A 14,859-nucleotide genomic window follows, 5' to 3' on the forward strand; every position below is an offset into this window, starting at 1 on the left:
ACACAGACACCTTTATAATTTTCATATCTCAAAATTATGGCATTTCCAATAAAGGCTGCTTTTGAATCGCCATTTACTTTTACAACTCACTTTGTTTCACAGTACTCTCTATCTCCTACTGTTAACTCTTGAAAGAAGCCTTTCAAAGATCAATCCAGTCTGTTCGGATTCTGGATGTTAAAATTGAATTTTTCCTTGTCTACTTGTTCATTTGAAAGGCTTAAAAGTGGTTTGTGGCAATCAGCATAAAGGGATTTGATTGACAGAGTTTAACTAAGTGATCTAGAGAAGATTCATCAGGGAAAATTGCTAAAATTATAAATTAAACAGCAAACAGTTTTTCTCTGTCTGCTCTTAAAACAAAATAGGTTCTTTTAGACGTGAAAATCATTCTAAAAGCTTCCACAAGTAGTCAATGAAAAGCTTAGAAATGCACAGCATAATCTTTCAAATAACACTCTGCACTAGTAATCATATAGAAAGAAAGGATAAAAGGGCAAGCATCACAACGACTACCAAACAAGTCTGTTGACCTCATTCACACAAACCTCAAAAACGTACCTGCCAGACTTCCCTCAAGTAAAATACAGGAGATTTAGTTGAAACACCATTATATTTCTTCCTGTGGAAATTATGGCTTTTTTTCCCCCCTCTCTTGCCTGGCTGTTCTTTCCTTCCCAGTTTGCTGTCTCAAATTGCCTTTCTCTACAATTCACCTTTCTCCATCTGCCTACAAGAAGAGAGCCGGGCTGGAGGGTCTGTGCCACACTACCTCATCGGTGGTAGAGAGGGAGGAAAACCTGCGTCACTTCCAGCACTACTCCACAAACACCTCCGGCAACAGATGGGCAGTGGGGAGGAAGAAACAGTCCCTAATGAACAGCTGTACCACCAAAGATATCAAAAAAAGCACCCAAAGACAGCTCTTAAAATTGTCTGACCAGCTCTCAATAGGAGTACCCTAGAGTTAAGTACTGCGTGTCCCCATTTGACATTTTTTATTCTTCTGTTCTGAATTTTTGGGCTTTAATTCACCAGCTCAGGAGGAAAAAAGTTGGCTGCTCTTTTTTTTTTTTTTTTTTTTTTAACCTTCAGCTAAGTGAACAGCGTTATACAGATAGAAACTAGCATAGGTGAAAGATCTATTTATTTATTATTCTGAAGGTACAGCTTATTTTGTATGCTGCTACCACTACTTGGAAGGCCTTTGCTTTAAGTCCTGGACAATCCTACCATCCAAGTCTGAATTATTTCCTTCCACCCAACATAGCATCTACTGCAGTTCAAAGCTGTTTCAAATCTACAAGGTATAAGTAGGATAAAGCTTTTCTCTGTTTAAAACTACAACAAAAATACAGAATTAACATTTTTGCGATGGTGCTTCAACCTCATAAACCCATCTGCTCATTTATTTTTTAAGTTTTCTCCAGATTTGGTGGGCTTTTCTCCATTCTTTTGTGACTCCAATTGATTGTTATCTGCAAATATAACTAATGTGTTAATCTTCTCAACTTTCAGATTAGTTATGTGATATAAAAGCTTACATTTTAGTCTACAAAAACCTACTACACTTTTGTACTAACAAGTTAGTTTATATAAATATTAGGGCTTGCTTTTTTAAAATCAGGTTTATATCTGATCTGTGAAACTTTTCCACTCTACTACTCAATGGCATTCTACCATAATAATAATTTTATATAATTAGTTTGCCTGTATCTGGTAATTTGCTGTAGCTTACACACTTTTGTATTTATTGGAGACATAAAAGAAAAAAAACATATTTGAAATGCCAACACAAATGAAATTTAACACAGAAAACTCAGAAATTTTTCATTAATGATAAAACGTAGTTATGAAAGACAGCACACAAGTCATTCATTCACTGAAATACTGCAGACTATGGGATTTACGCAAGCTGATGGCACATACAAAATGATACACCTCAGTTTAATGCATTGCACTACACTAGTACCTTGCAAACCAACTCTACATGTAAGCCATCTCGCTCCTCTGCTCAATTAACTCTTTGTAAACATCACCTTTTTTTTTTTTTTAAAAATATCTATCCTTGCCAAAAGACAGAAGGGCCCTACATGTCTAAACCTACAGTATTGATCTAGACATTAAACACCTAATCTGACAATACTAAATATTAAGGTCAAGAATTATCAACGACAGAATTTAAACATGATTTTTTTTTTCTTTGTAAATCCAACATAGAAGCAATTTGTGTTTCATATAAGCGCACGATATGATTCAGTTACTTCTTTGCAGGCTGACCAGAATATTTTCTATTAGTTTTGCAGTGACCTTTGTTATATATTATTTGAATGTTGTGGATACATTTTTTTAAACTCTTATAGAAAATATAATGCAGTACTCATTAAAGCCAATGATGAAATTTTCTTCGGAGAATATAGCGTCTGGATTCATTTTATGATCAAAACTTGTTTGTTCAATTTTGGTTTATTCATCAAAGATTCAGATAATCAGAAATCTTTACATCTTTTAATTACACATTCCTAATAACATCAGCCTCAATTTCTGCATAGTTGTAATTCAGAATGAAATGTTTATTTATTTAATTATTTAAACACAGTAAAGATTTTATCAGTTATTAGTGGGGACCATCATCAGTCCAAACCTACTTGGGTGTTTCTTTTATTTTTAATAACATGAGCTAATAAGAATGGCCATCTGTAACAAATGCTTATTCTGTTTTCAGAGTATTTGTTTAAATTTTACACAAATGATTTAAGGAGTGTGTAAACATTTAAAAAAATATTCTTAAAAGAGAAAACATCATTTTTTTTTATACGGTCATAGAACATCGTTAAAGTTTCAAGCCTTATGAAAGCCTAATAAATTGATAAAAAATAACTGCTATTTACTTTGGTCAAATTCTACAGTCAGTGAAGTGACATGAGGTTTCACGTGTCTAGCTCGGAAAGCGTTAATTAGTGATAAATCACGCAGTTGCAGAGACGTTGCATGCAAAAGTGACTTAGCAGCTGGCGTGCTGCTGGTCAGTTCTCTGCTAAATCAGGACTGGGGCCTTTTGCACATTCGCAATCGGCTTTAGACCGTTCTGTACCGTAGTTCCTGGCTCAGCTCAAAATGCAAGGGACATGCAAGAACCTCCACATACCTTCTCATACAATCCAGCGCCCGAATAAAGAAGTCTTTGTGAAGCTGATGCTCATCCCTCAAGATGGAGCACTGCTCCAGCGTCACTGACATGGATGTCCGGTCTTTGGCACTTTTGCAACAGGTGAAACGGACTCCATTCAGCTTACGGCAAATCTGAAACACAGGCAGACGTCAAAGGATTGCCATTTTCACACCTTCTGTTCTCTACACACTAGGCAGGCTGCGAAACTCCTACAATTTTGCAATCACAGACAGTGAATACAGGAAATTACAGTATTTCTCAAGAAGAAAATAGCTTTTAAAAGGTAGTAACTCCAACCTGATGTGTGTCTTTGCAGTTAAATCAGTTATTAGCACTGCCTTGGGGATTTTCATATTCTATGGATTATGCCTGTGCTGGCCTGACACAGTGCCACAAAAGGTGAAAGAGTTGAGCTGAAAAGAACTGTAAATTTATCTTTTGTTTACAAATTTGCAGCATTAACACTCTACAAAAATAGCAGCAAAAGATTATAGCTACTGATCTATAACCCATTTCTGATTTATCCAAAGGATGCATTTTAAAAGCAGATCTTCAGAGCTTTCATTAGCAGGAGAAGCCTACAAATAACCTGCCCACTGAGGAAAAGGAGCTTTTATTGATTTTAAGAGAGCGCTGCACACAATCTTGTACTGCAGTCGCAATCAAGTCTCTCTCCTGCCCACCCCCCCCCGCCAAGTGAAGCAAGAAACTGATGGTAGACCCAACAATAAAACCCCCAAATCTACTATTCTTAGTCCTAAGCGTTTTAAGCAAGTCACTAAAATGTCTACACGTACTGCAGCTTACCAAACCATTGCATCCAACTTCATGAACTTGAAAGAAAAAGTATTTGTTAGCCTAGACTACAAAAGGAAAAGTTGCTTCATTTTTTCCTCGCTTTGTGACAACCACCCTATTCAATTAAAGCTTAATTATCTGAACGGCTAATGAATGTTGCAAAATGAAGAAAAACTTTGACAAGTCTTAACTCAGACTTGTGGACATAGAGGACTAACTTCTTAGAAGGACAGGGATTCAGACACATCCGAATTTAAATATAGTCCTTATTTTCTGTTCAATGTGTGACCCAGAACAACTACAGCTTAACACAAATGACTGCCACGGAGTGTCTACTTTCACTGTACACTTTGACAAAATTATAAGGGACATGGAAAACATGACATTTTGCAGGATAATTTCTCGCATTAAGAATCAATCTGCAGTTGTACCAGCCCATTATTTTATACTTTGGGATCAAACAACATTTTACTAAAAAAAGAAAAAATTGAGGAAGAGCTGGTGTGCCCAAGTGTGGGTCTGCCTTTCCCCTGATATAATTTGTCCTAAGAAAAGGCAGCAGTTTGCTTTGCTTGCTCCTGTCCCTGGACAATCGTAGTTCTAACAGTATCAAAAAAGGAAATACGAGAATAGACCAAGGCAATAAATTACAGCAGTTAGGCCTCATCTTAAGAAACTTCTTAGCTTGGCTATCAAGTCTTTACTTGGGATCTTGCAGGATGGAACTGGAACATGATCTTCATCATCTCACTTCAGCAAATAAGCACTTTTTTATCCGTTAATTGCATTCTCAGAAATTCTATTAAAATCAATGGCCCAGACAGTACTTAAAAGTCTTTAAGGTTCTTGCAATATCATGGTAAGGGCAATCTCAAAAGTTGAATCCAGGGAATTAATTCATTGAATCTAACTTTGAACTCAAAGAAGTACAGGCTAGTAAAGGAGAAGCTGTGTTTTTCCCCTCCCATAATTCAAAATTTTAGAACTTAAATATGTTTAAAAATTTGAAAAGTTGCATTGGGATTTAAATAAAGTACTATAAGACAACTTTTTTACAGTAAGTATCAAACAGGTCTGATAATGCTGTGAACGAAGTTAACTGCTTAATTGAAGAGATTAATTCTCTTTACACTAGTCTCTTTTGAAGTCCATGACTCATTGTGACTATTCAAAGTGGATGAGTCATAAGAAAAAAAACCAGGTAATTTATTTTGGATGAGTGATGGCCTCAGATGTGGGGAGGGGAGACTAAATCCCAAATCTGGGCTGACAGCATACATATAAATTGCTTGGCTAGTGAGTCAGTTTTGAACTGAGAAGCATTCTACGCACAACAAGCAGATGACCGTAACCACAAGCTTATTTTGCACTGAAGTTAAGTACAAACGTCTGAAGCATTTTAAAGTCGATTAAATAGAAAACAATCTGCTAAATGAAATAATTAAAAAAATCTTTAGATTCTGATTTAAGGAGAAATGTGGGTTAACGTGATAGGCTGGCCCAGATAAATCCTCAAAATTATAGAATGGTTACGGTTGGAAGAGACCTTTGAGATCATCATGTCCAACCGTTAACCTAACACTGCCAAAACCACCACTAAACCATGTCCTTAAGTTCCACATCTACACATCTCAAATACCTCCAGGGATGGTGACTCCACCACTTCTCTGGGCAGCCTTTTCCAATGCTTGACAACAACCCTTTCTGTGAAGAACTTTTTCCTAATATCCAGTCTAAACCTGCCCTGGTGCAACTTGAGGCCGTTTCCTCTTGTTCTATCGCCTATTACTTGGGAGAAGAGACCAACCCCCACCTCGCTACAGCCTCCTTTCAGGCAGCTGTAGAGAGCGATAAGGTCTCCCCTCAGCCTCCTTTCCTCCAGGCTGAACAACCCCAGTTCCCTCAGCCGCTCCTCTCAGGACTTGTTCTCTAGACCCTTCATCAGCTTTGTTGCCCTTCTCTGGACATGGTCCAGAATCTCAATGTCTTTCCTGTAGTGCGGGGCCCCAGACTAAACACAGTATTTGAGGTGGGGCCTCACCAGTGCTGTGTACAGAGGTACAATCACTACCCTAGTCCTGATGGCCACGCTATTTCTAATAGAAGTCAGACTCAGTTCACAAAGCAGGAGCAGTTAAACAAAGTAAATAATTAAAATGGACCAACGCAGTGATCTGATGCTCTAGAAATGTAATAACAGACAATACCAAATATATGGTAATATCATCACATCAGAATACACAGCTTACAATTAGTGTCCAGCCTGAATTTTATCCTCAGTTTTGCTCACTTCTTCCCCAAATATATTGAAGATATAAGAGGAGGAGAAATAGACTTAACATTTATTAAAGCTTTAGAAAGTCTTTCTTACGAACACAGATTTAAACAGTTAGGATTGTGATTAAGTTTAAAGACGATGAAGTTTTTGAAGTTAATGATAAAAGCATATAAACTCATGAAGACTAAAACAAGGATAAATACAATAAATCAATACAAAATTATTTCTCCTGATATAAGACGCAGGATGCGGGGTTCAGCTTAGGAAACAAAAATATATAACATTTAAATCTCTGTCCCATTACATTTAGAATAAGAAATATTTGTGATATCAGTTTGCAAAAGTTGACTTTTAAAATGCAGATGTATTCTCACAGTCCCGTCACAAGAGGGATTACATGCAGGTGCAGATACATATGCATATCCATGTATAATCTCATACATCTACTGCAATAACAAGTGATATCCTTATAGCAGGGAATCATGCCTTTCCAATAAATAAATGTAACATAGTATTAACAGTATGTAGATGACGGGTCCAGAAATAGTCATTTCAGAAGGTTACAATGAGGTAACATAAAGAGAAATAGAATACAGCGAAGGAAAAATTTGAAACAGTTTGTATGTCCAAGGAATACTTTTTACCCATGAAATGATTTTCAGGGAATCCTGAATAGATGGTAGAATACAGCTTTCTATATCCAAAGACTAAGTAGATTCTGTCATATTCTTTCTAGCTCATTTTACACTATCCTGTACTGATTTATCTTTTACTTCTTTAAAAAGCAATGTTTCATTGTAATTGCAGAACTGGTACTGCAAGAAAAGCTTATATTTTTACTCACAACAGATTTATACTGCAACAGCATGTGATAATATTTATTAACCACAAGGCAAAAATGTTATTAGCAATATAAAAAAATCACAGCAGTGCTATTAATACAAAGACAGAGTTAATATTGTCTTGTTCCTGGTGGTAATGAAAACTCATGGAAAATTTTATTAATATTTTGTATGAGATATTTATTTGCCTTGAAGGGTATATGCATTTGAAAGTTCCCCAAAACACAAGGCCTTGCTTCAGTTGCAGTAGATACCAAAGACTCAAGTCTCTACTTGTATAAATGGGTAGAGACACGAAGGGTACTTTTCTAAATCTAAGACAATCACCTGGTTGAATTTCACATTCCTGAAAAGCTTAAGCCTTTCATAAATATCTAAGGGATGTTTTGTGGGGGTTTTTTGTGGTTTGGTTGGTTTGGTTTTTTTTTAACATGTATGTGCAAAACCCACAAAATTGGGAAACAAAAGGGAATTACATGAATAAAGCAAAATAAGTATTATCCGTTATGCATTATCCATAAACATTTTTCTTTGTGTTCTCTGTGTCTGAACAGCTGCGCTTTGCATATCTAGCTTGTTTTGTGTTGCTATCAGTGCCCTTGGAGGGCTGTCATGGTGACACAGGCAAAAAATACATCATCATAAAATGTGATTGACTAAAAGTTGTCCTGATACCGTTAAACACTTATTTATAAAACACAAGTATTTTAATTACAGAAAAGCAAAAATTGAGTGAAGCAATATTATAAAAAGCCAGAGCAAGTAATCAAGTTCCGCATCATACCTCAAGGCTTACAGACACTAAACAATAAAAGGAAAATATTTTGAATAACCATATTTTATATTATCAAAGAATGGATATGATTTTAATCAACAAAAATGTTAAGATACTGTATTGTCTCTCTCATGTGCCATGATATATTTACAGCTATGATTATGCAAGGAACCGATTCTGCCTATTCTGGGGACGAAGGTGTCCCTCTGCCTAAAAACAGGCTCAGTTAGCTAAATTAAAAACATGCCCCAAACAAAAAGAAAACCTCTTTTACCCTGTTACACAGCTGACCGAGATAAACGAAAAATCCTGCATCTGGGACACAACAACCCCAAGCAGCAGCACAGGCCACCACTGCCTGGCTAGGAGAAACTCTGCAGAAAAGGGCCTGAGAATGCAGGGGACAAAGTGACCAAGACCATTTCTCACGTTGAATTCTAGCCAGTTCTACCAGTTAAGAAAGCCAGAAAAAGAAAGTATCTGTAATTGAAATGTAGGAAGAAGAGATATATTCATGAGTGGGATGAGAGACCATCAGAATGGAAATGTTAGAGAGCCATTTCAGCCTATCTACTCTAATAATTGAGTTTTCCAATCATATCCTTAAAATCCATTACACTTACAATACCAGCAGGCATGTGGAAATTACTTCACCACGTGAACGTATCTGAAACAAGAGAGCTTACCGTCGCAGCCAGCCACATGATTTCTACATTCTTTCTCTTTTTGGCCTGGATATTTTGATGTAGATTTTCTAGCAATCCCTTTAAATCATTTTGTTCTTGAAAATGTGGTAGACCTGGAAAAAAAGGATGATGAGGTTGCTTGTTATGGTAAGGCTGATGATAGGGCTATGCTGACTAAAGAACACCCATAGTAAAGAACCAGTCTATTACTTACAGCCTTATTTCAGAATATAGGATGGAAAGCAGCTGCTAAATAGTCAGGGAATAAGCAATTATTTCTTTCCAAGTACTGGGTTGTCCTCCCTAAGATGTTCACCATGGAAAATTAAAGTGTCTCCAACTTTATCTTATAAACGAATGGTGAAAACATTCAAATCTCTGCTGTAGTTCTGTTCATCAACTGTTATAGACATTCGTAGTAGAGAAATAACTGAGTGTATTAAAAGCTGCTTTGATGGGATGATTTTTTTATTTTTACGTTACAATGTTTTGCTTTTGTTTTCAAAATGGAACATCTCTTTTTTTTTTTTTTAAAGGATGCTTTAGTTCCTAATATAACATAGCAGGACGGTTAAACAGCATTAAATACCCCCTCTTCCCCGTCCCATAATCTAACAAAGGATATTTGTCAGTCTGAAATTAAATGGGATGTTAATTTTGAAATACAAAATGATTTCAGGTTTACTTAAAATCCAAAATTTTGCCTGCTTGCCCTGGGTATGGCAGCTGAGCTGAAGTTTTATTAATCACAGATGTCTAGATGGAATTCAAGAGCAGGCAATTTAATTTTCTCTTCTGCTTTTACGTGTATTTACAGGAGGGTTTTGTTCTAATGTTACCCTTACGTTCATTAGTAGAAACAACCAAAATCTCCTTTTGGAAATGATTTATTCTTATGGTAGTGAAGTAAAAAGAAATTTAATAATATTTATCACCAAAGAAAGGCTCAGAACCAGTTGAAACAAAATTAAATCAAATTGCTAAATTGATACATTTCTTTTCCAACACGAAAAAGTAGGACCTTCCATCCAGTGGGAAAAAAAAAACCACAACAAAAAACAACCATCACCCAAGCCCCAAACCCAAACCCTAAGATTTATATTCAATTCAGAGAGTAAAAATGAGACAACTACTAACACAGGTCAAAATCCGTTCTCCTAAGCTGATCGCAGCTGGAATGATCCCCCTTATCAACAGGCTTTTACCTTTTATCTCTAATGAATTCTGCAGCTTCCCTTATCCATCATTCATAGTAAGAAGTAATTTAAATATATTCAGAAAGAACTATTCTAAAAATGTCTAAGTTGCCTTACCCTTACTGTACTGTCAGAAAGAAAAAAAAAATGCAGAAAAAATACACTCATACTAGTTTTGTAATAATCTTAAAGAGAGTTGTTTCATCTGTGTGTTACAATTGCTGATCATACAATTAGATAATGCAGAGCATATAAAAATACATCGCAATGTGCTAGACTATTACACTTATCCTGCATCTGTTTCTTTAAAACACATGGCATATGACGAGTAGTCTAAAAAGAAGCTTCCGGATGATGAGAATATATCATTAGGTAAATGTTTTATTGCTTCAAAGCCATTTTCTTTTGGTTCACAGCAGAAAATGCATCATCTCAGAGATACCATAGGTAAAGCAAGATTCTCCTAATTTGTCATATCGCCAAATGAGCTGCATCTTAACTGGACGTGATCAATCGCTGAAATTCCTTGTGTCACAAAGTAGTATTAAACTGTCAAATCATTCTCATATATTACAAGGGGGAGAAGCGGGGAAATACAAAACAGACTCGTAGACTTCATGTTGAAAATGCATGTACTGCTACATGCATTATGATGCTGTGGAAGAAAATCCTTATTTGCTTGCAGGATTTCTAAACCTTGCATGCATCCCTCTTCTCACATGAGACAATACTTCGCACACTGATGTTGCTGTGGGTGTTAGGTATCAAACCAGCAACACCAAATATCACTCGCAACATGGGTTGCTCTGATTTAATGCTTTCAACTGTTTTAATTGAGTTCTAAGCCATTCTTTTCAATTAATTATGTACTACTACACAACAATCACACATTTTTGTACCCTTACTATCATTAGCTATTCTATAAAAGCAGTACTATTTTGGAGCTTAACCAGAACTACATTTGGTTGGCATTTTGGGTAGGAATCTTTCTGGAAGCATGTCATTACTTATTGTTTTCAGATTTTCCCATTACAGAATCAAAGAGATTCAGAAACAGGAAAGTGACAGAGTGCATATTCATCTAAAAGACGAGAGAAAGTCAGTGGTCGGCGTGTGCAGTTACATGCAGCTGAAGACCTTTAATAATTGGGAATAGAGAGAAAGCTAGGATATTATTGGCAATGGGAACTACAGAGATGAGAGAAAAACTAACAGCAAAGGTCCAGTACCTTTATAGGAGTGGAAAATTAAATTCTTTGAAATGGAATATACGAATGAAGCAGCAGGCAAGTGAGGCTGCTTAAGGACGGTGGATGCAATAGCCTGGCCAACAGGGCCGTGAGTCCTCAAATTCTGTCTGGCTTTATGAGCACTATTTGTAACTAACAGCTTTGTGAACCGGGTTCTGCATTTATTTTGTAGCACAGATTTGGCACTACAGAAAACTATCTGGAAAGGTGTGCCAAACCATCAAGGAGCCATCAATACTGAACAGCTCTCACTTGGCTACAATACCAGGGCTGCTGCCAGTTTGGATGGAGGTTTATCTTCCTAAGAACTTGAGCGCAGAGGTGGGGGAACCAGGGAGGAATTGAAGTTGTTCTCCCCCAGTTGAACAACTTGGAGAGCTTCACTTTTTCCAGGGAGCCCTCGAAGCCAAAAGAGTGATTCTGTATAATGGCAGGGAGCTTCTGGGAAGGGCAAGGGAACCAGAAGGTGCTTTGTGTTCTGTAAAAATTTGGACAAAGAACAGACTCAGATCTTAGAGGTAGATAAAAAGCAAGAAGGTAATAATAACCCGAAAAGACATGATGAATTAGACAAGAGTAGTTCTCAAAAGCCTGCACAGTCTGGAAGAAGTCCAGGAAAACTGTGTGGCTCACTAATAATCCTGCAGGAAGGCAGTACAAGGTTAGTTTCTGTTAATGAAAAGCAGCCAATACTATCTGCATGCGAATTTTTGCTTTTATATAATCAGATCCATTTATGAGGCAGCAGATCTACTTTAGACCTAACCCCAGATGAGGTTAGGTTTTCAGGATGCTTTCTTGGCAGGATTCCCCTAAATTAATTACAAACTTCTTGTATGAATTTCTCTGTAGAAATCCTAGAAATACTACCGATGTGGGTGGATGGAGGGGCATACTGCCCACACTTTAGGAACAAAGCTTTCACTTCTGTCAAAATTATTAACAAATGAAAATCATCCTGATATATAAGATAAACGTGTACACATATACAATGACACATTAGATACAACTACAAGTACACACATGTAAGGAATAATTTGCAAAAGGTGTTCTATAAGAGAACAGAAGCTTTGCACGGGATTTTAACCAGCAGTATTCACCATGAGGAGTTACGCTTACGTCCTATAGGATGATAGATCTTTAGATTCAAAAGATTTCCCCCCACCACCCCCTTACCCAAGGGGAAGGAGCAGAGACATAAATCCAAGCTATGTAAAATCAGGCTGTAAAATCTGCAACATTTGGGAATATAGTTTAGGCATTAAGACTACTTCAACAGGATTAGATTGATACAAACGGTCTTTTCAGTGTTTGCTTTCAACAATCAAAGTAACAGAACAGTAATGTTAATGATAGCAAATATCTATAAAATTGGAACATAGGGCCTATTCTAATGGAATTATGCTATGAATACCAGCAACATTATGACGTGGCTCATTGCTTGTATTTGCATCTGCAGATTTCTCAGTGGTTTGCTGTACCTTAATACATATTCAAAATAAGAATGAAGGGAATGACTGAAACTGATGAAAATTCCCACCGAGTATTTCTGTACAAATATAGTAGGTACAGACTGTCCTCTACTCAAAAGATTAAAAAGCATATTATATTAATAATTTAAAAGAGTTTAGTTCATGGTTACGCTGTTTCACTCTCCCTGCAGTTTCTGCTATGGCATTGGGCCTGCAGTCACTACTTACTTCAGCAGGGCTGTGTACAGGCACAAGGTGTTTAACTTTATGGAACAAGTTCTGGGATTGAGGCCTAAATCTAGAAACTGCACACTAACGTTATGCTAATATCACTGTCTTTCACCTATCAGAGCTTTGCAAAGCCATTTGGATATTGCATCTTTTTGTACTTACAATCAGGAGGCATTTTTTCCGTAAACAGCTTGTAGTATTCTTTTAGAAGTTCTAAGTTTTCCTGGTTAATGTTTTCCTGCAAAGTGGTATCTCCAAATCTATAAAAAAGCATAGTAAAATGATGAAAATAAAAAACCCCCAAACCAAACCAAAGCAAAATTATCCTTCAGAATGATTTCTTTGCATAAAGAAATAACTTTGATTTTTTGGTTTTACTTTTTTTTTTTTTTGGTGTTGAATGTACCAGTTTTTTTCAAAAGCAGAATGGCTAATCTCTCACGTGCTTTAGAACCAATATTTGGGAATGATATGGATAATTTTTTCAAAAATTTATGGACAAAGTAATCCATTTACAGACATTCAATAAAGCACACATTCTTTTTCCCTTCACAAATCCTAAGTAAATTCAAGGGCTCTTTGTGGGAATTTCAAGTGGCACCACAGGCAGAAAACACCAACTCCTCTATCTCCTACTCCTGTTGTTGCTTGGGTATATTAATTTCCACCAGAACTGGACAATATTGAAGCCACACAAGATGGAAGAGATGCAAGTGTCAGATGGAAAACCTTCTGAAGAACTAATTTCTGCTCTGGTCTGAAAATATTTGCTATAAATAGTCAAATTGATTATTTCTCTGGGCCCTTTCTGCCCTACACTGCTCCTGAGCTGTTAGTTATCTTGGTTTCTTGTATCTGAACGTAATGAGAGAACCATTTCTCTGCTATTGAGCAGTGATTTCACCATGAAGCTTCACAGAGTTGCGACCCGCAGGCTAGCTGACTTCAGCTGTCTGCATTTAAGCTTGCTGCAGCACACAGACCTCCGTGGTTACTCTGCAGAGCTGCAGCTGGCTCAGGAGTATGTTACGGGGCTTCTTGCAGCAGTCAAGTCTGCTGGGAACACATCACCCAAATCCTCATTATCTTGCACCTTACAGAAATCCCAGACAACATCAGGATGTCCTTAAGCTTATCCATGAACTAACTAGAGCTATATGGGCAAATCTCTTTCTCTCTGATACCAAAATTTCTACAACAGTCAAGTTCCACATAGGCTAAAAAAAAACCCCAAACCAAAACCAAACCCACTCTCCTAGTACCTCCGCTATGAGCGATATGAATGAACGTAAAGACAGGAATGTCCCTTAGGCAGTTAGGGCCAAGTTTTTGCAACTCATTTTTAGAATAGCCTTGAAATGAAGAAAAGGAAGACAGAAAAGGAAATGGAGAAGAACAGAGGGGCATAGGCAGGCTAAGTCAGAAATTCAGGTAAACAAAAGGGGACACAAATCAGAAGATACTAATTGTATTGCTACATCACGCAGAAGGGAATAAAGTATTTAAATGGGCCAGAGAGGGAAAAGACTCAGCTACTTCCTCAGTAGCCATTGCTGCACTGTCACATGAGATATATTCTCAAATATGTTTTATTGAAAGAATAGATGTTTGCATCAAAGTAATTTATCACAAAACCTCATTTCTATTCTTATATGCATTTTCCCACATAAAAAGACTTTTTACCAAAAAGCATGCGCGGTGTTTCCAATCTCAAAGACAAATGTGCAGCTTTAGGAGTTAAGCAATATTTTGAATTAAATGTAATGTTTACACCTGAAAGTGCACATGGACAAGCTGTTTCTGCATGGAATAATCCAACTTGATTTGCTTCATAAATATAGATATTAATATACATCTATATTTATAGATATACATGTATGAATCTTTCGTTCATGGCCTGCTTTGTGCACAATGTAACTTCACCACTGTGAACAATGCCATTCTTCCAGTCACTCCATCTGCAAGTCAGACATCTTTTCACACCAACTCCTCTGCAAGTCCCCATATACCTGGGTTATTTCCAAGTCTTGTCAAATCTTTCTTCAGGACGTTTGTAACACATAGTCCTTCCTGCCTATCCCACCCATGTAAGCTCTCACAAACTTGCTTCTTAGTTACTGCATACTCCTTTTCTCTGATTTTGGAAAAACGTGATGTGT

General features: G+C 36.9%; 1 protein-coding gene across 1 annotated transcript in view; it reads right to left on the reverse strand.

Moving 5' to 3' along the window:
* INPP4B (inositol polyphosphate-4-phosphatase, type II, 105kDa) overlaps positions 1 to 14,859 on the reverse strand; it is a 288,721-nt gene that overhangs the window by 25,487 nt on the left and 248,375 nt on the right. The window contains 3 exon segments of the mRNA XM_009894169.1: positions 3,149 to 3,303; positions 8,552 to 8,664; positions 12,863 to 12,960. Of these exon segments, the coding sequence (XP_009892471.1) occupies positions 3,149 to 3,303; positions 8,552 to 8,664; positions 12,863 to 12,960 (366 nt within the window).

The sequence above is a fragment of the Charadrius vociferus genome, unplaced genomic scaffold, assembly GCF_000708025.1.
Source record: "Charadrius vociferus isolate BGI_N301 unplaced genomic scaffold, ASM70802v2 scaffold21, whole genome shotgun sequence".
Classification (NCBI taxonomy): domain Eukaryota; kingdom Metazoa; phylum Chordata; class Aves; order Charadriiformes; family Charadriidae; genus Charadrius; species Charadrius vociferus.